General features: G+C 40.3%; 1 protein-coding gene across 1 annotated transcript in view; it reads left to right on the top strand.

The window, feature by feature from the left end:
- The window catches only part of WDFY2 (WD repeat and FYVE domain containing 2), a 44,124-nt gene that overhangs the window by 10,340 nt on the left and 8,562 nt on the right, over positions 1 to 25,222 (top strand). The window contains exons 2-4 of the mRNA XM_007421213.3: positions 11,044 to 11,111; positions 18,593 to 18,666; positions 22,959 to 23,013. Of these exons, the coding sequence (XP_007421275.2) occupies positions 11,044 to 11,111; positions 18,593 to 18,666; positions 22,959 to 23,013 (197 nt within the window). The remainder of the gene's footprint in view (positions 1 to 11,043; positions 11,112 to 18,592; positions 18,667 to 22,958; positions 23,014 to 25,222) is intronic.

Below are 25,222 nucleotides of genomic sequence, written 5' to 3'. Positions count from 1 at the left end.
AGAAGTGATGTAGCCTACAGAAATCTATAATCTAAAAAAGAAATAAGTTGCCATGATGACAGAATTGTAAAATCATGTTGTGGGCGTGGTTGTGGTTGTGCATATGCATAGAGAACTTCAAGGTACTTCTGAATGGGGATTAAGACAGCTAATAATTGCTGGAAATGGCCCTGCGGCTGTGGCTGTAATACCTGCCTAGCTAGTATTGTGCTTGTGAATGCTCAGATTATCTCTTTGCCACTGTTTATATTGCTGCACCTCTCTGAATCCACTGACCCCAGCAATGTATATGAAAAGAGAAAAACATTTAATGTGTGTAGAAGACAATGGAAAAACACAATGTATGACTGGCAGGTTCTATTCCTTCATCTGTATTCTGATTTTTGACCCTAAGTCCCTCACAATGGCAATAGCTGTCAGAGCCATGAAGTTGCTAGCGAAGGGTTGCTCTATCTGACATCTCTGGATGTCAACCTGTAACCTTTTCTCCTCCATAGAATGAGAGCGCTGTGACTGTATGAAGCATTGTTGTCCAGGTGAGCCAGACAAAGGCTCATGACCGACAGTGGCCTCTGGGAAGGGTTGGTCTCTTTGCTGAGTTTTGGAAATTCTTGCTACTTCCAACTGTCTGCATGAAGTGAAGCCGATTTCTCTAGCTCTATATAAAAGAGAGAGAGAGAGAGAGAGATCCCCCTCATTAGTAGTCAGGAGTTATGGGAGAAGGTTCCTATTATATGCTGGCCACAGAAGCGACAGCTACAGGATTTAGTGTTGCTTCTTTAACCTTACAGTTCCATTTTGAAGATTGAAACCTGGCTATATTGGATGCCTCTAAAGCTACAGAATCTGTTGCTGATGTAAAAACAAAGATTGTTATGTAGCAAGGGCAAATTAGTCCAATTTGGTACCTCAGTTTCTTGTTTCTCCAACAGATTCCTTCCTTCCTCTTTCTAAAATTTTGCACCTATTGGTGCCTACATTTGTGTTTGTGTTTCTTCTAACATATGCATTTTCTGCCTACAGCTTTTTCAAACAGAAAGACTTCTGCTCATTTTTGTTGAGTTTTCATTAATTACAAAACTGCATTGTAAAATTAGAAAAGTACAAACGTTGACTATAGCAGCTTGAGAAATGCCTGTCATGGCCACACTTCCTTTGTTTGCTGAATGTCAGTTACTTTCCATATGTATTCAGAGATGGTATAGTGTTTCTTCAGTGTGGGTTATCTGCAGACAGAAATATAAAATGTGCTTCTTTTACATTAGGAAGTTGGATATTGGCAGACCTGACAATTTAAGGGTAAAGTACCGAGCTTGGATAGAATTCTGCATAAGGATAAAAGGTTCAGCACTATGTTGGAAGACAGCATTGAGAAGCCGTGGAAATCAATTTAGTGCCTTATATTTCTTTTTTGTAATCAGTCTGTCTAGCCAGGCTGTCAAACTGTTATTCCCTGGAAAAGTATTGTGTTCATGAGACTTATTTCTGCCTCTACGGCCTCTTTATTGATCTGATTGAGAGAAGCAGGGCATAAATAAGAGAAAATCCATTTCTGTATCCTCTGTCATATAAATATTCAAAATATGCCTGTAGAACCTGCAATTTAAAGAATGGAATCCCTAAAGATAGTTAGCTGTAGCTTAAATCGAAGCTAACATTTTGCTGATGCAGAATATTATCAAGGTAATTATTTGGCTGAAGATCAGCATTATTTAGCTGTAACCACTAGCTTCCAAGGGCTATTTCCCTCATTATCTTTTGCTTCAAAATAGGGATCCAATAATATTTACAGGTAGTCCTCACTTAATGACTATTTGTTCAGTGACCGTTTGAGGTTACGATGGCACTGAACAAATGGTAGGTATGACTGATCCTCAAAGTTATGGCCGTTGCAGTGTCCCCGTAGTCACGTGATCAAAATTTGGGCACTTGGCAACCAGCTCACATTTACAACTGCAGCGTGAGCTTCAATTCCCCCTACCTGCCTATCTTCCAGCTATCTCTGTCCTTTGGCTGCCCTGCACTCTGCCGCCACCACCCACTGCTGGCCAGGGATCCAGGTGCTGGGCAGCAGCGCAGCCAGCATGGCAGGACACTGGAGACTTGTCTGCCAAAGGGAGCTCGCCGGGCCTAGCCAGGGAGGAGGCAACGGGATGGAGCCAGTGGAGGAGGCAGGGCAGTGGTGCAGGCAGTAGCTCCCTGGGCAAAAATGGCAGCTATCAGTGCTTAACAACTCTAATTGAGACCAGAATTTCCATCATTAAGTGAAGCGGTTATTAAGTGAAGCATCACATGACTGAGTTGCTTAGTGACAGCAGTTCTGGTAAACCCAGTTGCGGCCATTAAGTGAGGACCTCACGCTTCTCTTGCACTGTGCAAACTGCCAGCTCCATCCTGCTGCCTCCTCCCCAGCCAGGCCCGGCAAGCTCCCTTCGGCAGATGAGGCTCCATCGCCCTGCTGCACTTGCTGCACATGTCCCAGGGCTACGCCCTCGCCTAACACCTGGATCCCGGGCCAGCAATGGGTGGAAGAAGATGGCAAAGGTCAGCTGAGGGCGGCAGGGCCAGGTGTCTGCGGAGTGCAGAGTGGCCAAAAGGGCAGAGATGGGATGGAGACAGGCAGGTGGGAGGAGTTAAAGCAGAGGTGAGTGCGGCAGGGTGGTAGAGCCTCGTCTGCCGAAGGGAGCTCGCCGGGCCTGGCCAGGGAGGAGGCAGCGGGATGGAGCTAGCAGTTTGCGCACAGCAGGAGCTGCGCAAGGTCCCTGCCTAACAACAGCATATCCTCAACTAACAACTGCAACCAAGTATACTGGTACTGCTCTTACTAATTGGCACAGTCATGTGATGTTTTGCCTAACAACCACTTTGCTTAGCGACAGAAATTCCGCTCCCAGTTAGGGTCATTAAGCAAGGATTAACTGTATAGACTTTGTAGCTTTAAGGCATAAAATGTGCATCTCCTTTTTTCAAGGGCTGCATTCCTTCAGGCCTAGTCTGCTGGAGAGTATTGATGGGTAAAGCTGAAGTAAGGAGGGGGTACGTTCAGGACCACAAATTCATGAGCGGCACCCATCTCTCTCCTGCACTGCTTTCCCCTCACACTCCCAACTTGCGGGGAAGGGACGGATAGCTGTTAGTGGTAAACTGAACTGAATTTTTGCAAGGAACTTTTGAAATAAAGCCACAGGCCATGTGCTTATTGGCACTTTGTCTTGTTCTTAGCCTGCTAAGGTTGAATGCATTTCTGAGCTATGACCTGTCCCTAGATTATATCTCTCTTTGTTTACTTTTTTCTTGTCTACCTCTGGATCCGTGCAAGTTTGGGCCTGTTAAGTCCTTCTGCCGCTTGGATACTCATTATAAAATAGTCAGTGATGGGAGATTCTGATGGCATGGTTGAAATGGTGCCTGTTGTAAATAAAATTGAAATAAGCCACATGATTTGTGTTTCTCAGGGATCCATTAGGCCTGATCTTACAGAAGAGAATTTGCTGGTGCAGCTGTTCTAAGTTGGGTTGCAGAATTAAAACGTATTGATCTCTTTGAGTCCTTTTATGCTAAGTTACATAAAATAGCTTTAATTGAGAAGTTTGTTGGTTATGGTAGAGGGGAGATTATATGGCTCATGATTTTATGTGATGTGTGTACTTTAAATTTCTTTTTAAGCAGAGAAGTGTATTATTGAGGTTAAAGTGTTCTCATTCTAGTCCACCCTCATGGAAACTCACTGGATGACTGTATCAACCACTCTCTCAGCTCAACCTATTTCACAGTGTTGCTATGTGGTGAAAATGGGAAGAGGAGGTACTATGTAGTTTACCTTGAACTCCTGAAGGAAACATGGGATATAAATCTAACAAATCAATAAATGCATACATTCTGGATAAAAAACACTTACTAGATGTTCTTCGGGATCTCCCTATAGCTCTTTCACCCTATCCCACTAAGCCCAGGAAGTTCCTCTCAAATTCTCTAACATCCAGATATGCTAGAATTTTGAAGTGCCTGCAAAGCCTCTTGTTTTTGGGCAGTGTTGTTACATCTGGAGTTTTCCATCCATATGTTCTTCTTTCAGACCCCCTCTAGAAGTGGCCTGTTCCTTCATATCATGTGGCTCTTGGGGAAATATGCTAAAGTGCAGTATTCCGAAGACCTGCCTTCCATGGACCATTGCCATCTATTTTGCATCTTTCCATCTTTTTCGGTCTACTGGCTCTGGAAGTTAGGCCATGGGAATGTAAAAAAAAAAAAAAGTGTTGTGCCCTGTGTGAACTTCATTATGGCTGCTCAGCGCTTGAAGGAATTGGTGTTCTCTCTTTCTTAGCTTCTCTGAAAAGTTGGTATGTAGATCTGGAAACATTAGGGAGCTGGGTGAGGAGTTGTGTTGGTGACCACCAACTTAGAGTTAAAAGAGTTGTATTGCTTTGTCTTTATCACTAAAATGCCTGCAGTGCAAGCAAATGTAGAAAAGAATGTATCTCCAGAACACAAAACAGTAACAACCAAAGCCTGTTCTGGCCAGTGTCAATGGCAGCATCTTTATTGCCAAGAAAAAGGGGTATCTGTCAGGCAATAAGTGCATGCAAGATTTTGTGTGCTTGCTTTCTTTGTGGCAGTTCCTTGCTTCCTTTCAGGAAGAGGCAAATATCCTCATTTACTCAGTTCATGTTCCTTCCAGCTTGTCAGTATTCATATACTCTTCCCACCCCTTCACTTGAGCAGATATGTGAAAAGGGAAGGGACCCACCAGCAATTGGAATGAGATGCAAATTGCTTACTAGTGGAAGAGGACATGTATCGACTGACATAGCACTTGGTGAATAAATAAATAAGTAGAGCAATAAAATATAAAATATTTAACAAAGAATTCTGTAGACCAGTAGCCGTTGCTGGAAACATTGCCGCAATAGCTTGCTAGTTAGTTCATCAATTAACAAACTGGCCATTCTTTCTGGGAGAAAAAAAAACCCGGAAAGTGTTTTTGCTACCCATCCTCAATTAGATTGTTACTTGAAAGTGTTGATGCAGTTTCACTACTGATATTATCAGTTCTCCAATTTTTCGGAGTTTGTACCATGGCTTATGTTAACCCATGAACCACCAACTTAACAAATTTTAATTGTTAATATGTTGATTAAATTTAAATTAAGTGTTAATTGTAGACTTTTAATCTTGTATTTTATGACAACGCTGCTCAAGATAATTTCTGAAAGAATGCAAAAATCATGGGGTTAAAAAGACATACCAGTCCAGTAGACTAATTAAGCAACAACAGGACATTTTCAAGAGGAAATGGAAGCCTGAGACCAAAAGATCAGATGGAAGACAAACGTACAGCTTTCCTGAACAGAAAAGACTTAATCTGATAGTGAACTTTCTAGTGACAGGTCTATATGAATTTCATAGAGAAAGAACTTTCACAGTGATGGGACCATGTTCTCATGACATTTTCAGCCGAATTGTGGCTTAGTGTAACACGCCGTATGAGCCTGTCACAACCCGTTTATGGTTAAACCTCCATTCCTTAATCATAATCTAAAACTTAGATTAAAATCTTAAAATCTGGACTTAGCTGGTTCAAACACAGCTCCATGTTTTGGCTAAACTGAGACAAATGACTATCTTATGGAGGTGGTAGAGAAGGCCAAATCTAGAGCTGGAGGTGGAAATCATTAAGGCATCACTTGCATGCAACTTTGAGAAAAGCCTGTGATGATTCAGAATTTGGACATGACTTAGCTTGCTGTGCTAAGATTCTCGGACGGTTATAGTTAGAGATGATTGAATACGTAATTCACTTGTAGATTGCTAGTTTTAACAACATAGTTTATAGTAATGGCTAAATAAATTTTAATTTACTCAGTGCTGTATCAAAGGTTAGTCGCAATCATTGTACATTTATTTATCACATGCCTATAGCTATAGCCGAAGTACAAACAATTTTGAAACTTTTGGTTAGACGTTGCTTCAGTCTAAAGAAATCATCTAAAATTTCTGCCTTTCATTAAGAGTTTCAAAACTGCCCAGCAGGATTGCATCAAGATTTCTATTTCCTGGTAGCCTCGCACCTGTGAATAAAACATTAGCTTGTTCAGTCAAGTGTTGTCTTAAAGCAATATAATAGCTGGCAAAAAGTCAAGCCAGCTAACTGTGGATCTTGTCTGCTGCCAAAGGAGAAATGCTCATGATAGCAACTATAACCATCTCTAGCACCCACATTGATTCTTATATTGTCATACATAATCTTTGCACTGATGGAAAATACGTGTGCAATGTGAAAACATGGGAAAACTGGGTCATGGTAGTGGGAAGGAAAAGATGTGCCACCTTGAAGAGGAGAGGACTCATATCAGATATCCTATATGTGTTGTACTCAATTACAATTAATTAGCTCAAATCTGAGGGCTAGGTGCTACAAGGCTGGTTTTTTAAAAATGTAATTGGATTTCTGGTTTATAATTTCAGCGAGGATGCTATCTTGTATCTCTGAGTGGCTATTTCTTTGATATGAATTATAAGGCCTTCTCCAGCTAGGCACCTTCCTTATGTTTTGTTCCTAGAATTCCCAGAATTCCTAGTCAACTTGGCTAAGAATTCTGGGATTTGCAATCCCAATACATCTGGAGGACAGAGAAGGCTGACATAATTGGTTGCTGGGAGAGAGAGTTTTTGTTCTGCAAGTTCTATACAATGCTATTATAAAATGCTGACAGGACAGATTAACCTCTTATTACAGCCCCACTTCTACTCTGGAAAGTGATGAGATGCTCTAGAGCAGATCAGAAGCACGGGTGATTGAGATGGTGGATTAGGGGATGGTGACTGTGTCCTCCTGGAAACTTACTCAGAATAATGGGAAATTATCAACTTTAATGTGACAGATAAAGAAATTTTTTTTTAAAATACACTGGGAGTTATCCTATTAATATTTTATTAAATGTGTTTTAATGTAACCTAAATTAAAATGAAATCCAGTTACATTTTTATATTCTCTCCTACCCACTTCTCATGTTTGTTCTACCCCTCTCTCTTTTTGGAACATATCTCTCAAAAATTGAATATACCTGTGCAACTGAAGGGATTTCTCCACTTTAACTGCTTCAGTAGGTGAAGGGCAGTCTACATTAGAACTAGGGCTTGTGAAGTAAAAGGAGAATGAATGGAAGTCCTATACTACAAGTGGATGTTTGCTTATTAGACATGCTCAATAGATCCTTCATTGCTCCTTCTGTGAAAACATTGTACTCTGCCCTTAAAATAAAGCCAATCTTTACCATTTCTGTGGTTATATTTTTAAAAGAAAGTAATGTATTGAAAAGGCTTTGTAACAGCTTATACATTGTAATGTAAATTGTAATGTAAAAGTTTTTTCAACAAGAAATAAAATACATAGAAGTAGGAATCCAAGTAAGAATAACCCAGAGACCTGATCTACAGTTCTTAGGCTGTCTTTTGCTCTATAAGACTATGGCTATCAATTTCCCTAGCTAAAGGATCCCAGAAGTTGTTTTGTTTTTTTAAACACTATTTGTTATAATGTTATTGATGGTTGATAATATTACTGAATAGATATGGAGTCATGAAAGTAGTATGTAGATAACTGTAATAAATGCATAAATAAAATTAACAGACTTTGACATATTAACACAAGGCATACCACATTGTTTGGGTATTCACCTACAGTGGGGCAAAAAAGTATTTAGTCAGCCACCAATTGTGCAAGTTCTCCCACTTAAAAAGATGAGAGAGGCCTGTAATTTTCATCATAGGTATACCTCAACTTATAAGAGACAAAATGGGGGGGGAAAATCCAGAAAATCACATTGTCTGATTTTTAAAGAATTTATTTGCAAATCATGGTGGAAAATAAGTATTTGGTCAATATCAAAAGTTCATCTCGATACTTTGTTATATATCCTTTGTTGGCAATGACAGAGGTCAAATGTTTTCTGTAAGTCTTCACAAGGTTTTCACACACTGTTGCTGGTATTTTGGCCATTCCTCCGTGCAGATCTCCTCTAGAGCAGTGATATTTTGGGGCTGTCGCTGGACAACACGGACAGGTTTCAACTCCCTCCAAAGGTTTTCCATGGGGTTAAGATCTGGAGACTGGCTAGGCCACTCCAGGACCTTGAAATGCTTCTTACGAAGCCACTCCTTCGTTGCCCGGGCGGTGTGTTTGGGATCATTGTCATGCTGAAAGACCCAGCCACGTTTCATCTTCAATGCCCTTGCTGATGGAAGGAGGTGTTCACTCAAAATCTCACAATACATGGCCCCATTCATTCTTTCCTTTACACAGATCAGTCATCCCGGTCCCTTTGCAGAAAAACAGCCCCAAAGCATGATGTTTCCACCCCCATGCTTCACAGTAGGTATGGTGTTCTTTGGATGCAACTCAGCATTCTCTCTCCTCCAAACACGACGAGTTGAGTTTAGACCAAAACGTTCTACTTTGGTTTCATCTGACCATATGACATTCTCCCAATCCTCTTCTGGATCATCCAAATGCTCTCTAGCAAACTTCAGACGGGCCCAGACATGTACTGGCTTAAGCAGGGGGACATGTCTGGCACTGCAGGATTTGAGTCCCTGGCAGCGTAGTGTGTTACTGATGGTAGCCTTTGTTACTTTGGTCCCAGCTCTCTGCAGGTCATTCACTAGGTCCCCCCATGTGGTTCTGGGATTTTTGCTCACCGTTCTTGTGATCATTTTGACCCCACAGGGTGAGATCTTGCATGGAGCCCCAGATCGAGGGAGATTATCAGTGGTCTTGTATGTCTTCCATTTTCTAATTATTGCTCCCACAGTTGATTTCTTCACACCGAGCTGCTTGCCTATTGCAGATTCAGTCTTCCCAGCCTGGTGCAGGTCTACAATTTTGTTTCTGGTGTCCTTCGACAGCTCTTTGGTCTTGGCCATAGTGGAGTTTGGAGTGTGACTGTTTGAGGTTGTGGACAGGTGTCTTTTATACTGATAACAAGGTCAAACAGGTGCCATTACTACAGGTAACGAGTGGAGGACAGAGGAGCCATTTAAAGAAGTAGTTACAGGTCTGTGAGAGCCAGACATCTTGCTTGTTTGTAGGTGACCAAATACTTATTTTCCACCATGATTTCCAAATAAATTCTTTAAAAATCAGACAATGTGATTTTCTGGATTTTTTCCCCCATTTTGTCTCTCATAGTTGAGGTATACCTATGATGAAAATTACAGGCCTCTCATCTTTTTAAGTGGGAGAACTTGCACAATTGGTGGCTGACTAAATACTTTTTTGCCCCACTGTATTGTTGTCAGCAGGCTGGGAATCTGGGAGTTGTTTTCTCACCCATCTAGGGGCACCAATTTGGAGAAAGCTGCAATAGACCCAACAAACTGAAGGTGGCAATTACCGCAAAATATGCTGGTAGGCATTCAAAAGTCAGTATGTGGAACAAGTAACTTACATAGGCTCTTATCTTTCTGCATCATTTTTCTGACCCTAGCTCATCCCTTCAGAAAAATTTTACAGGGATATGTTTTTGGAGATGAGTGCACTCAAGCATTAAGTAAAGTTTCTCCCTGGGCATAATATGCATTTTCCTGAAACTGGTTTTTCTGGCTTGTAGTCCTCTGATTTGTTTTTCTCCCCCGAATCCAGTAGCTGCTTGTTTTTTTATTCAACCGGAGGAGGTAGGGCAAAGAGGCTAATAGGCCAAATATAGTTCTTAGGGTATTTCTTTCCCCGATGGCCTGCAGTTGATAGATACAAAAAAGAAGAAAGGCGGAGGAGCAAGAAAGCCAGGAGAATAAGAATAAATGATCTGCAGAGACAGCTCTTGGAAAGTGGTAGTCAAACAACAGTTGATCACCACTCTTTCTTTTCTGTGTTGCAGTTAGTTGATGTGGCTGCCGATACGGACTATTCTAGAGATGACCAGATATGTGTAGCCCAGGGTCCTTCACGTTAACAGCTTTGGAAAAAAGTTTTATACATTAAGGGTTTATTATGATTGTTTACTAAATTTTAGTGAAGTGTTAAATCTCTGCCTCTGTCCTGTTGTCAAGAAAATGGATTTAATAATTATACCAAGAATTGTTGCAAATATTCAGATAGTAGCCCATAGGTTTCTAGGATCCAAAATGCACTGGCACCTCTTCCTGTAATGGATTGTTTAGGGCACTTCACTACTAGTGGTTTATCGTGTCTTCATTGCACCATACAAGCATCTCTGAAGTGCCTATTATTATTATTACTTTTGCACGACCCTAGAAGATGCCACAAGTCACTAGTGGGGAAATGTTGTCTGGGGAGCCATGCTTGTTGCAGGAAAGCACCATTATATGGCAACTAGGTTCACTCACCACCCCTTAGCCAAAACCAAGCAAGCTGTGTATACTTTCTGAAACCCAGTCAGAGGGGTCTGCAAAACACTGCTTACGGGTTTTATGGGTCAGGTCTATGTGTGTATGTGGGGGTGGGCAAATGAAACCTTTGTAAAATCTTACAACAGTTTGAAGCATTGACAATGCACATACTTTAGCATGCTGAAGTTTGAAAGTACATAATACTGACACAAATAGCATATCGGTAGTATTAAGAGCAAAAGTATTCCCTATACTTACCAAGTGATTTTTTTAATGCTCTCTCTGTTCTTCATGCTCTAATAAAATATTCTCATTCAACTCTTATCATTCATAGGGGTAAAAACGTGCCGTATTTATGCAACATTAAAATTAGGTATGTTTGTTTTTAGTGGCTGACTAAATATAACTGAATGTATGACAACAAGAATGATCTGGAAAAACTGCATTAGTTCAAAAAATAAAATGAGGAAATTAATACAGGATCAGTTTGATGCTCTGCTTCAACTGGGTGCTAGGTCTGGGTCGTTGCTGCTTCATATTTTAGTAGAAGGAACAAGATGACCAGTTTCTCTCTTTCACTTCATTCCTTCAGAAGCCTTGACAATGAACTTCTCATAGCTAGAACTTTTCAGTTTTCTTTCTGAGAAGCTTTTCCTTATAAGGAAATGTTTTTAAATGTTCTATCCCTTTTCACAGAACGGTTCGGGTCTGGATGAAGAGAGACAATGGTCAATACTGGCCAAGTATCTACCATGCAATGTCATGTAAGTATTTTGTGATATTAAATATTATTTTCCCCTTATTTTTTCTCACTGCCTTGTTTTGCATTTAAATGTTAGAAACATACAGTTGAACAGTGCTTAAAATTTTAATAGGAGAATAGACTAATAAGTGGTAGGTTCTGTTAAATTGTACAGCAGAGGTTGCTGGCCTTAATTATACCTAAAAAACATGAAACACATCCAGACCTAGTGATGCAGAAGCAAATGCTGGCAGGGCTTCTACAAAAGATGGAACCAGTTTAAACTTGTGACCAAAAGATGCATTTCTGTATTAGAGCTCTCTGGGTTGCAGAAAGGGGCATGGTTGATTTGTGTAGGTAGTTAATGCATGAAGCCAAGAGACTGAATGAAAACTGTTTGTAAATTCAGGCATGTGGGTTTATGGGCAATTTTGATTTGCATAAGTGAAAAATATAGTATCTGGGAAAGGTTGCATAAATAGCTTTGAGGATATCTAGATTTACCTGAAAATTTGATTGCTATTTTTTTTTCTTGTTTAAACTGGAAGTAAGATCAGCCCAAGTAGACATCTGATACATTGAAAATATTAAAAATCCAAAAGTTATAACAGGTAGAATATTTTTGATCTGGAGATGGCTATCAGTTTAATTAAACTGACATGGAAATAATCAAATACTGCATAGCTAAAAGTGTGTCAACGTGTATCCATTAGTTGATATCTTTGATCATTTTAATTTCTGATGATAAAAGATAGCCAACTTGATCTGAAACATCCAGAGTCATGACTTGTAGCTATAGCGATGAGAAGAAATTACCCTGAAATGTTTTTATTTATTTCTTTGTTGGATTTATATCTTGCCTTTATTCACTTCTGGATACATCAACCTCATACCTTGTGAGTTAAATTTAATAAGTCATCCAAAGATGTTTGGTTTGTATTGTGTCTCATCGGCTGTCAGAAAAAGACGTGGAGCATTAGAACAGATTGTGAGAACTCCTGGCCTTAGAAAACTTTGGCACAACCCATGTGCTAAAAAACAGGAGCACATTGATTTGCTTGACTTGGGCCTAATCTCTCTTTATGAAACGATAACTGCGCCATCTTCAAGTAACCTTGTCGCAGAGTCCAGTAGGCACAAACAACTCTAAGACCCACTTCTAGCCCTGTATTTGGTGCTCTGGCCGTGCTGGTGCCTTTTTCCTCTCCTGACTCTGCACAGTTAGTTCTACACCTCTTGCTCCTCTGTTAGGCTTTGAGGTTTAGCCTACATTTGTTTCGTTTCCCCTCAGGCTGAATTTTGATTCAGAAGTCTGGAAGAGTTTTTTGTTGCACTTGTGACTGGCAACTCACAGGCCTAAGAGTTAAAGTACACCAGCTTCATGATCAGTCCCCACATGTTCTTGTGGTGCGAGTAGGGGGTGCTTGGAAGCCACATCATTCCTTCCCTCTTGCTCTCACCTCTCATATAAGAGCTCTATCTGAATTTTATCATATGTGCATTATACTCTATATATTATCCAGCTAAAGGTAGTCTGTACATTTAATTCCCTTTTTTTTTTCATTCTTTATTAATCCTTTCTGTTAATGTGCTTTCTGTAACAGGCTTATTAATCCTTTCTAATCCTTCTGTGTTTTTTTCCCCCTAACCTCCTGGCAGTAACCTAGGTGGGAAGGGAAACATCTCAATGCTGCCTTTGGTTCAACATGCAGGTAGTCCTCAACTTACGACCACAGTGGGAACCGGAATTTCCATTGCTAAGCAATGAGGTTGTAAAATGAGATGTTATGTGACCACATTGTTTAGTGACAGCAATCCCGGCACTCCCCGTTGCAGTTGTTAAGTGAATTCTGCCAGTCTTTAGCTGAGGACCTACCCCAATCCAAGCCATTCCAGGCTTGGTCTCTCTCAACCCTGAGTCTCAGTAAGGTAAGGGACTGCTTCCAACTCCCCCCATCTCTGTTCTTTTGGCTGCCCTGCACCCTGCCTTGTGGGGCAGCAAGCAGCGTCAGAACTGCACAGCTCTGGGGCTGCTTGCCACACCCCAGGAAGCCCCAGCTGACCCAGCCCAGTCCCAGCCGCAGTCGCCCTCGCCACTCTGCACTCCGAGACTCCTGCCGCCCTGCACTCCACTGCCCCAGCCAACCTTCACCATCTTCTTGCTCCCACTGCTGATGAGGCATGCCCTGCCTGGCAAAAGCAAGGCAGCAAAAGCAGTATTGCCCAGCAGTGCAGTGTAAATAGGAATGCCAGCCAGTGGAGAAGGCAAGAAGCGGTTTCACCCAGTGGAAAAGCGCCAGGGGTTGGCTCAGAGAGCCACTTGCAGGAAGCGTTTGCGAAGGGGCTGGCTTTTGCCGGCTTGCAATACAGGTAATTTGTCCTTTTTTATGACTCCAAAACTTATGACAGAAATGTAGTCTGATAAACTAAAATCAGACTTCTTTACCTTTGTCAGCTATTTTGACAACTCAGGATGCATAAAACATTTTGATGTTGCTAAGTTAACTTGGGGTAAACAACTTCCATGGATGCTAAGATGGCAACAAGGTATTAAGTTAGTCAAAGGTGTTGTTTGGGCAGTATGAAAAATTTTCCTCACCCTTTTATGAACCATGACATCTGCTTTGTTTTCTCTTTTCATCCAGTCTAAATGAACACTTTTATTACTGTAGTCCCAGGGTGGGCAACTGTTTGATAACCATGGGCCACTAAACATTTTTCAAGGTGCAGAGGGCTACATCAGACCTTTGGATGGGGCTGAGTTTTGGGGCAATCTTTGTTTTTAAACTATGTTTCTTTTAGAACTTAAACTAAGTTGTCCAGTTTCTCACCACAGATTAGTAGTGCTGTTAGTTTTAAGCAGTGATAGTAAGAAGGAGATTATATTTCTGCTGTAACATCAGTTTAAAGATTAAATGGACTGACACTCACAACAAGGATTTTCAGCTTTCTGGAGGCCTAGTGCAAAATCTGTGCCATCACCAGTGCATTCTGACTGGCTAATAAATAATGTATAGAGCCAGACATATTTATTTGCCAGTCAGTAGCTGTAGTTGGGTCAGATTGGGTTATGATGGTCCTTCAGAATGGACCATTCCTTGGTCTATCCCAAAGTTAGTTTTTTCAGCCTGCATTTCAGACTTGGTTTGTTTGTGGTATATATCCCATCCTGCTTTACAGTTTCACATGGAGATAAACTTTTCCCTACCAGAAATGTTGGTGCTCATATAACCAATAATTGCATGTGCAAGTAATAGATACAGGTAGTCCTCAACCCATGACCATTCATTCACAACTGTTTGAAGTTATAGTGGTGCTGAACGAATGGTGGTTACGACTGTTCCTCAGAGTTCTGGCTGCCCCAGCACTCCCATGGTCATGTGATTGTGATCTGGGCTCTTGGCAACCAGTTTGCACTTACGACCAGTTGCAGTGCCCCATGATAACATGATCGCCATTTGCAACCTTCCCTGCCAATTTCCCCAGAAAGTCATTGGGGAAGCCAGCAGGGAAGATCACAAGTTGCTGGGGTAAGTGTCCCCCACCCGCACACCCTCCCCCAGCCCCTATGCACTCACGCCACGCTGGCCACTTGCGCATTCTCCCCGACCCATTCCGCACCCTCATGCGCCCTCCCCAACCTGTGCCACACCCCCACGCACCTTCATGCACCTTCCCTGACCCACCCCACACCCTTGTGCACCTTCTCAACCCACACCACAACTCTCGTACACCACCTCATACCCTCACACACCTTCCCTGACCCATGCCGCACCTCTCATGTGCCCCCCACACCCTCCCTGACCCTTGCCACACCTCTCGCACACCCCCTCACACCCTCATGCACCTTCCCCAAACTGCACTATGCCTCCCGCACACCCCTCACTACCTCCCCCACCCAGCAGCAGCCACTTACCCGCCTGCTGGCCTGGGACTTGCAACTTCTTGCTGGCTTCCTCACTGACTTTGGTTGTGGGAAGCTGGCAGGAAGTTGCCTTGCCTAATGACCATGGGATTCAGTTAATGATAGCAACCGGACTGCAGGGGTTGCCATCACTAAGCAGTGCAGTTGCGCTTTATGACAGCATCACTTACTGATGGAAATTCTGGTTCCAATTGCCATCGTAAGTTGAGAACTATCTGTAGATAGCTTTACAGCATGTATTCTAGATCCTGCCCATCCTGGCTTCTAATATTGGAACAGGACTGAATATTAGGATTTCAAAAGGAATAAAATAGTCCGTACTCTCTTTGAATGGGTAATGATAGATTGCTACTGAAATGGTTAGCCCTAAGTTCCAAAGGCTGTGGGGGAATGATGATCCTTACATTTTAAAATGGAATTTATCATTCATTGTTGGATTTGTTATTGAAGTTATTGTCACTACTGTAGGAGTACCATGGTACTGAAAAGTTGGTAGGAAATATTTTAAAGGAATAAAACCAAAATAGTATATATTTGCATTGGTTTCCTTTTATCAGAATTTTGTGAACAGTAGCTTTAAAACTATTTGATGATACAGCAAGTATTATGATTTAAATAACTTTGTGTTGTTAATTCTTGGAAATGTCTAAATTGAGCAGTGCCAGTCCACATTCTCCTCATTTATTTGAATGCTCCTACACAATGAACTTAGAACACAACTTAGAAATGGGAGGCAGAGGCAGTAGCTTTTGGATTGTGAAGTTTTTGTCATGCATAATTTCTTACCATATTTTATGGCAGCTGTACTCTGTAATGTGGGAAGGCAGTTTCTCATGTTGTTCATTTAACAAGAACAACAAAAATCAGTTCCAGCTCACATACATTGTGAAGAATTAGCCTGGAATATAATATAACTTAAATTGCTGTAAATTTCCTGTGTTCATCCTCAGAGAGGGTGAACTGCCACGTCATGCAATGTGTGGGTGATTTGTTCTTGGATGTTGACACAGGACATTTGTTTTAGTTCTGTAAGAATCCACAGGGAGAAAATGGTGTGTTTTTTTTTCATTAAGTACTTAGAAATTCCTAATTCTTCATATGATGGCTAATATTTTGCAAACCTCCCCTAGACATAAAATGAGATAATAAGCCTATTGTGGCATTTCCTGTACCAGGTTATTCTTTAAGAGATTTCCCATAAAATAACCTCCTTGACAGCACAGCATTGAGCCCTGCTATGCAAGCAGGTAGGTTCTTAACATGATGGGGTTTACTGTACTGGTGTAATAATGTACATGTGAAGTGGAGATTTCCTGATACCAAGTAAGTTTGTTAGGCATGAAGTATATCTAAACATTAGTATGGAAAGTGCAGCCTACCAGTACAGGTAGTCCTCACTTAATGACTGCCCTGTTTAACAAACATTTGAAGTTACGATGGTGCTGAAAAAGTAACTTTAAGACCAGTCCTTGCACTTAAGACCGTTGCAGCATCCCTGCAGTCCCATGATCGAAATTTGGGCACTTTGCAACCAGCAGGGGTTTATGACCATTGGAATATCCTGCGGTCATGTGATTGCCATTTGTGTGCTTCACTGCCAGCTTCCAACAAGCAGAGTCAATGGAGAAGCCAGCAGTAAAATTGCAAGTCACGATCACATGATGTCTTGCTTAACGACCACAGTGGGAGTGATATAAGTCCGGTACAATCACATGATGTTTTGCTTAATGACTGTGTAACTTATTGATGGAGTTGCTGGTCCCAGTTGTGGTTGTTAAGTAAGGACTACTTGTATCTCCTACTTCAAAGTGTGTGTGTGTGTGTGTGCTTGCACACACGTGTGAGTGAGGGGGAATTTGGGAACTTTTTTGTTTCTTTTGTGGACAAAAGAAGTAGCTTAAACCTGGCAGATGAAACCCATTTTATCCTTTAAAGCTCTGAACCCTCTCCCAAAATGTTCCCTGGCATATCTATGTTTGGAGTGGGCTCAGCATGTTGTGCAAAGCATTGATCATCCTCCTCCCTTTAAGGCCTTTTTGGTGTACTGTATGTGTGTGATAAAATATCAAAATTTAATTGCACTTAAACAATTAAAAAGTCTCCTTTGAGTCAAACTTGACTTCTGGAGATTACATGGACATGTCTATGCAGTTGTCTTAGCAACAGCACTTAAATGGTTTGCCCATAATAGTAATAATAATAATAATAATTTATTAAACTTGTATGCCACTCTGAGCAGCTCACAACAATAAAATAAATTGCAATAAAATCAATAAAATATAAAGATAAAAGATGGCAAGTGCAGTGAAGCGAGGGATCTCCCTCTCCCTCACTGAAGGCCTGGGTAAAGAGGCAGGTCTTCACAGCTCTTCCAGACAACAGCAAAGTGGGGGCCATCTGGATCTTGGGATCTTCCAAGGGGCTTTCCCTACCTAGTGGGGATCAGGTTACCCTAAACAGAGCTGCTATCAGCGGACACAATAAGGGTGGAGAAATATTGATATTTTGCAACTCTTCGTCCAGGATATATTTTCACTTTCCACTCAACCCTACAGCCATGTGATCTCTTAATGGTGTCCCATCTAAGAACTGACCAGGTCTGACACTGCTTACAGTTTTGGGATCTGCCCAGGTCACCTACATGCTGCCATTTAGTTAGCCTCAAAAACTAAACATATCTTGAACACTCAGTTTCACAATTAAACATGTTTTCAGAGATTAAGAAGTTTGAGTATGCTTTGTTCAATCAAAAATGCTTTAAAACTCCACTGACACAGCACTGTCTTGCCAAGTTTGATGGCTTGAAGAAAATTTAGTTTTGGGAAAGCAGGTTATAGTTTGCATACTTTGAACAGAGAGAAAAAATGCACATTAAATTCATTTCTAAAATTGGGAGACCTTTCTAACTTGATATCAGGGTTTGTTTTAGCCACTGTTCCAGAGGAGCAGCCTCATAAATTATGGTACAGATTACAGCAGGGCTACAATAGAAGGGCTTATTTGCACTGGCTCTTTACTGAAGTCAGAGCATTGTAATAAAATCCATTGCAAGGATGGGGCCTGAAAAGCAAAAGGGCTAAAGAGACACCGTAATAAATAAGAATTACAATAACTAACTGTTAACAGGACTGTGAAATATTTCTGGGATTTGTAAATAAAGCTACCTCAAATAATATGGAAAAAAACAACATTGTGAATTGAAGGATGTTCCTCATGCGATGGGCAAACAATTAGATTAGCATACTTGAGCATGAAGTTACAAACCAAGCAGTCATTCCCAGCTGGTGCACGGAGCCCAAATATGGTACATCTTATGTAGTCTTCACATCTCATGAAGTTTAGCTTTTGTATGTGGATCCCAGGGGTGGAATAAAGACCCTGCATGTAAAATATTTATTGGTGAATCTTTTAAATCAATTTTAAAGACAACAGGTAGCACATACTAGATCATTTGCTCTGCTTCTTCCCTCCCACCCACATTAAGCTAGAATAAAATAGGCAAGAGGGACTTTATGTCTTCATAAGCAACGAAATAAGGGAGTTCAATGTCACAACTTATTCCTTTTTTTCTTTTACAGCTCCATGTTCATGCATGTGTGTTAACCCGGAAACAAGAAGATTATCTGTTGGTCTTGATAATGGTACAATCTCAGTAAGTACATATAGTTAAGATTTGAGTTCTTGAAGGTGCAAAACTCAATTGAAATATGGTTTGGGGTAAGGTTTATAGCTCCACGCTAGACCACATGGGTTGCCTGCAAAGGTTTCTGGTTCAGTCTCTTCTTGTGAACAAATAAGCTTGTAAAAGGCCTTCAGACTTTGAAAATTGCTGGACTTCAACTCCCAGCTGCCCCAGCTAGCATGGCCAATGGTAAGGGATACTGGGAGTTGCTGTGCATCAGCATCTAGAGCACCATAGATTCCCTCTCTTAAATGTAGGTAGTACTGGGCTAAGGTGGACAAATGCTGTGTAGATTACTATGTTCCTGTATTCATTTGTCTTGGGAGAGAACAAACAAGGGTATTTTGATTTGGCACCCATGTACTGCATCTTTGGCAATTATGATCATGTTCTCAAGCTCTGGAATGTTACCTGGATACTTGTGCAATTTTAATATTGCTGATTTAAATATAGGGTCTTGGTGAGATGTATTACCTGTCACTGGGGAAGGAATGCAGCTGTTATCAAAACATTAATTAAGCCTGAGAAAGGAAGAAAGTGTCAGAAAGAAACTTAGAATGACTCCATCTTGAAAGTAGAGAGTGGACTCACTTTTCATGAAAACTTCACTCATTTGGTCCCTGATTTTTCTGTACATTCAAATTCAGCTGAATGGAATTAGCAGCCCAACCCAGTGAGGAATTCTGATTGGGATCCAGCCTCCCGCCAAAGAAATAACTTTTAAAAAGTAGTATACATTTCAAAACAATGAAGTTGAGAGTTTAATAGGGTTTTTGCTTCTCTTTTTTAACATAGAAACTTCAGAGCAATCAGATAGAACAGTGCGTGGTTAACAATGCTGCAACAGGGCTATTAAATTGGAGAGAAAACTGTTGCAAGATGAAAAAGCAACATCCTGCAAAAACATAGTTAAAAAGTAATATGGAAGTTTAACTTTCACATTCAGTTGGGAGCCAAACCACTATGTGTTTGATCCTTTCAATTCTTGCTCTTGAAGCATTTTTCCCCCAGATAGTGGTGGTGAAATTGTATTAAAGGCGCAATCCTATGCATGTCAGAAGTAAACCTTATTGCATCTAATGAGATTTACTCCCCCACAACTATGTGAAGAATTTCAGACTGCTTGCTGTATTACAGGTGTTTAGGGTTTTTTTAAGGAAAAATCTCTTGGGTTACAAAACATAGGACTGAGGAAGAAGGAAAGAAAAAACAAGCAAAATCAGCTGTCAGATTATCATCTTTTTTTCAGTTACAAAGTTCTTATGCATTCTCATTGCAGTATAAACTGTATAAGAGGAGACAAGCCCAAAAGTCAACTGGTTCTTCAGCTGAACTGGAACAAGTCCATGTTCTCACTTCATTTTACTTCCTCCTTTCTCTTTAGTAGGAATGGAATAGTTCCTAGGAAATTACAATGGGGAAACTAGAGCCCTTTGGATGTGGCCAAATTGTAACTCCCAGAATCCCTCACTTTGGCCATTCTTGCTGGGAGTTGCAGTTTCAGGGGGCTTTTATGCAGAACATAGGTAGAAATCAGGTGCAGTGCCAGAAAGCTGGAGGATGGCAGAGGGCCTTGGTGCTTTAGGAAAATGACTAAAGACCCCGGGCCATTAGAGTCACCAAATAGCTCTTCAACAGAGATACTAGAAAAAGTATTGCACAATTGATGAATAAGCCATTAGCAGTAAATACAGCTATTATTAGCACCACAACCAAAATGGCATATGAAGAGTATAAACCATGTTTCAGGCAGAATGAATCAGAGGGAAACAATATTACAGGATGTCAGGAAGGCTTTTTACAACAATTCAACACAGAAAAAGTTGAATAATTATTAGAGGATATGATTCTAAAATAACCATTCATCCTATTAAGTATAGCGGTAAAAGATTAAGGGAGCTGGGAGAAAGAAAGAAGGCAGAGGTAGTTTTATTTTTAAAGGGGCCTTGATGACAAAACTTTGATGAAAATTGTATATGTATGCATGCGTGTGTGTATATACAAAAATAGTAATTTCTCCAAAGTAGAAAGAAGATCAAATGGATGGGATATTAGTAGTTTATTTGCACACGTGGAGAAAAAGCAGCACATAAGACTGCAGGAAAGGAATGTTGGCTGGATCCTCTGGCAAAAGCTGAGTTCATTTCATGTGTATGCTTTTTTTTTTTTTCCAAGCTCTTGCGTAAACTTAAATTCTGTGACAGGAACATTGCGCAATTTTCTTTTTGTTTCTTATTCCCCATTTTATTAAGCTAATCTGCGGAGGGCTGCCTGCTTTCCATTTCAAATGTGCTGCCAGAGCCTTTTTTCTGTTTCCTGTCCCTCAGGAGAAGCAACTCAAATATGCTAATGTTTTTAGATGGCTTGGCTGCACAGGAAGCAACAGGGGCATTTTCAAAGTCCCCCTGTCCCCTCATGAAGCTTCCTTCAGCTTCTTTTTCAAGGAATCTTTTGTGCATTCTCAGAACTTTTTAAATAATTGATTTCTGTATAGTATTTGTCAGACTACCTTAGCAGGTGCTCGTACCAGCATTTCTTAAAACAACAAAATCAGTTTGTCACCTTAAGTTCAACCTGGCTGCTTTGTATGTGTTGGTCAAGAAGGCATTTCTGTATAAAGCTTTGATCTTAGGGCAATCCTGAACACTTTGTCTCTTCCCCTGTCCTTTAAAAGAAGGGGCTTGTCTCCTAGATTAATTTCTTTTTTTTTTCCCCCAAAGAGAAGCACCATGCTAATTTTTAGGTGATGACAAAGCTGCAGTTTAAAACAGTGCCTTGTTAAACATTCTCTTTCTCCAAGCTGGAATGGCTGCAGGTATTTCCCAAAGTGCACATTGGAAGTGGCATGTTGGAAGTGTAACAGAAGAGAGTGAAAGCAGAGCACTGAGTATATTTCTGTTGCAAGGAGAGGTGGATACTGGTCTGTGCTGGTTGTGCAATTGTCCTCTGAGCACATGAGACTCGGATTCTTTTTTATTAATGGGTTTCTAGCGATCACTATAAATACCCCCTTATATGTAGCAGAATAATGTGTATCTTAGACATACTACTGTAAGTTAGGCTGATTGGGGTGTTAACTGTGTTTCAAAAAGCAATGCATGAGCTTATAATAGTATCCAAATAACAAAATTAGGCATCTGTGTTCTAGACTTGTATTTTTCTCAACTCCAATATAATGGCTTTGATGGAGTTGCCAGTTCTTTAGCACAGTCAAATTGCAGCAGTAATCATTGTCTTGCAAAGGAAGATGTACATGGAGACAGCTTTGCTTGTTGCCTCTATGGCAGCAAAAATGCCAAGGACAGTTTAGCAGAACCTCTTGTTCTCTCTTCCAACCTTGGATTTGAAGCCATGACCTGAACTATTTTTCATGCAGTACAATGTGGCATTATCTTGCATCACTGACATTCTTTTAAGTAGAAGTCATTGGTTTTTAACTTTGCTAACAGTTTCTTCTATGGCTGCATGCTATCCTCCTGTATATTTGTCTTCTTTTTGGTCACTCTTTGATGATGAATAAGCTCCATGTAACTGTAAACATCAACCTTTTTTTGTGTACCTGTAGAAAATTGGAGTGATTTCTGGTGATGGTCGCAGCTTAATCACCGTCCTGTCGTTGCCTACTAGCTCTTATTTTTATTTTCTCTAAGCTTTTAGAAAAATCACTTATCTTGATTAGTCTCAACCTCCCATCACACAACTTTCCATTCCAAACTAGCAAATCACATTCCATCTTAATGTTATATGTGAAGCCAGTCTATAAGTCAACCATCCCCAACCTGGTGCTCTCTGGATGTGCTAGAATTCCTAGAATTTCCTGTCAGCATTCTGGGGATAGTAGTTCCAACACATTTGGAGAGTCCTAGGTCTAATCAACTTACGCTTGCCACAGAACTCTTAAAAAGCATCTCAAGTTTGGTTCTGAGAAGAAAAACTTTGCTATGCAGATGTTATGCAGGAAAACCAGGATTTCCAAGCCATGTTTACATTTTTCACAGATACCCCTGAGTTTGTGGGGTGGGGAGGGTGTGGTTGGAAGGGTCAGATTTCCTGCATTCTGAACTGAGATGCCTTCCGTGTTCTCAGACAAGCCAATGAATCTGAGGTGAAGAACTTGCCACTTTCACAGGAATCTAAAGGGATAAGATCCAAAACATTGACACAAAATGATAAATTCTTGGATTTTAACAAGAAATGTTACGTTGCAAACTAATATTTAGATATTTAATACATTCTAAAGTGGCTGCTCTGTTATTTTCCAGGAATTTATTTTATCAGAAGATTACAACAAGATGACAGCAGTTAAAAGTTACCAGGGTAAGAGATGCAGTTGGTATTTTAAGAGAAAAAAAAACTCTGGATTTTTTTTCCTTATTCCACAGCCTACAAAAGCAATGAATTAATATTTTAAACTTGCTTTTTAAAAGTTCTGGCTAATCTGAGACTGTTTTCTGGCATAATGCATATTTTAGGGTGGTTTTAATTTTTTTCTTAAAGCCACTATCTGCAACCTTAACTGTATTCTGTTCTTCTCCATTATTGAATTCTGGGGCTATGAATTATGAAATACTTTTTCCCCTATTGTGAGAAAAGTTTGAAACAATATCACCTTTTAAAAAGAAAATAAAATGTTAAATACATCACAGCGCTACCTGACCTTCAACTTCTTGCATTTGTCCAGAATTATATAATGGCAAGCAAAATCTCTTTATGATTTTAAAACAACTTGAGGTCAAATGAAAGAGCAGTCTGCATTCTTCCTCCACAGCTTAACACCCTTGGATGATAGGTTATTTTATCACATCTCAAAACCATACCCATTCCAGCCTTTAGCTGAGTCTCAGTCAATAACATGAATGAATTGCTATTAGAAGAAATCAATTTAATGTATTGTGCTTGGTTCCAAGTGTTGTCACTTAACATGGGAATATTACCTACGCTGATTCCAGAATACAACAGTTTTCAAGGTTCCTGATCTAAAATTGTTTTTTTAAGTCTTTCACTATCTGGAAATAATTGAGCAAAAAAAGAGAGAAGAGACATTCTGAGAAATTTATAGACGTAAGAGAAGAAAACATATGGTTTAAGCATTCAAAGAGTGAATAATTAGAAAGGTAGTTTGCTAAATCTGTAGCTCTTGATTGTTTAATAATGATCAGATTTTCTACTTAATGAATACTTCAGCTCCTCTCAGGTCTGTGTCATCAAAAGTGTTCATTTTAAAAGAAAGGTGGTCATTGTGTAGCCCTCTAGATATTTGACAACTCCTTAGGCGGCATGGTTTGTAGACTTTGGGTCAAATTAGGATTTGATCTTTCAAATCCAATAAAGGCACTTCACTATGAAGCCTTCTGCTGAAATAAATACTGCAGTCTGACCAAAGAGCCTATCAGTAATACTATCTCTGTAACAGCAGGACCTGCTGAAAGTAATTTTTTCTGTCAAAAAACACCTATCCATAGAGGATGATTATTTTTCCTTTTTTTACTAGCTTTTCTTGATTCTCTTATAGGACAGCTTTCTTCAGTCTGGTGCTGCTGTTCTGCTCTGTTGGATTACAGATCCCATAATCTTCAGTCTGAACAACTGTGTCTGGCAGATGATGGGAATTATAACCATACATCTAGGGAGCATCTAGTTGGGGAAAGTTGCTATAGATTTTTGCCCTCCCCAGAAGACTTAAGCTGGGCTCTGGTCTGTGTGCTACAGTTGTATTTGTCCTGTGTGATTTAATCACTTTAGTTGAGGCATGAGATTAGGGAATGCAAAGAAATGGCCTTTCTAAATGGAGTGATTCATTATGAAAGCCAACATTAGCACTCTGCTTGTTGTGAAGAGAAACAAGGCTAATTCATTGTTTGGATTCATTAATCGGATGACATTTGTAATAATCAGATAACAAAATGAAAGTTTATTTAAATTAAAACTGTACATTTGCTTCTCAGCTTTGGAAAGTGCAAACGAAAATACAGCTCCATGTGATTGAGCTAGAAAAAAATGACAGATTTTTACATTGAAACTTATATAATTTGGGGTTCTTTGTTAAGAACATATGGGAATGACTGCAGATGCTTCCATTCTCTCATTAGCGTAGATCAGTGTTACCTGAGCAAGTGCACACCAGATGTGTTAGGTGTTTAAAATTCCCAGAATTTTAGGTCACTCTTTTGGCTATGCTGGTAAGGAATTTGGGAGTTGCATCCCAATACATTTTGAAGAAAGCTAATGTAGAGAATGAAAGCTACAGTATTGATATCTGAGACCAAGATTAACTCATGTTTGCCCCTCAGTGCTCTTTGAATTAAACTTTGGTTTCCGGTTGTCTAAGCACCTCCATTTAGTGGTGGTTGGTTCTCAGGGCCATTCATGTTGCTTTTCCACACCATTGCTCCATTCACGTTGCTTCTTCCCTGCTGAATTAGGCATATAGCATGGCTTGATCCTGCAGCTCCATAATGCTTGCACTCCTTTGAGGTCATTGGGGCAACTTGAAGGAATCCATGACAATAGCAGAAATGGAAGGAGG

Source organism: Python bivittatus, unplaced genomic scaffold, assembly GCF_059951505.1.
Source record: "Python bivittatus isolate LINGU-HERP-01145 unplaced genomic scaffold, Pbiv_v1 ctg000020_np1212, whole genome shotgun sequence".
In the NCBI taxonomy this organism is placed as follows: domain Eukaryota; kingdom Metazoa; phylum Chordata; class Lepidosauria; order Squamata; family Pythonidae; genus Python; species Python bivittatus.
Note: the sequence above shows the minus strand (reverse complement) of the source record. Positions and strands in the feature narration are given on the sequence as shown.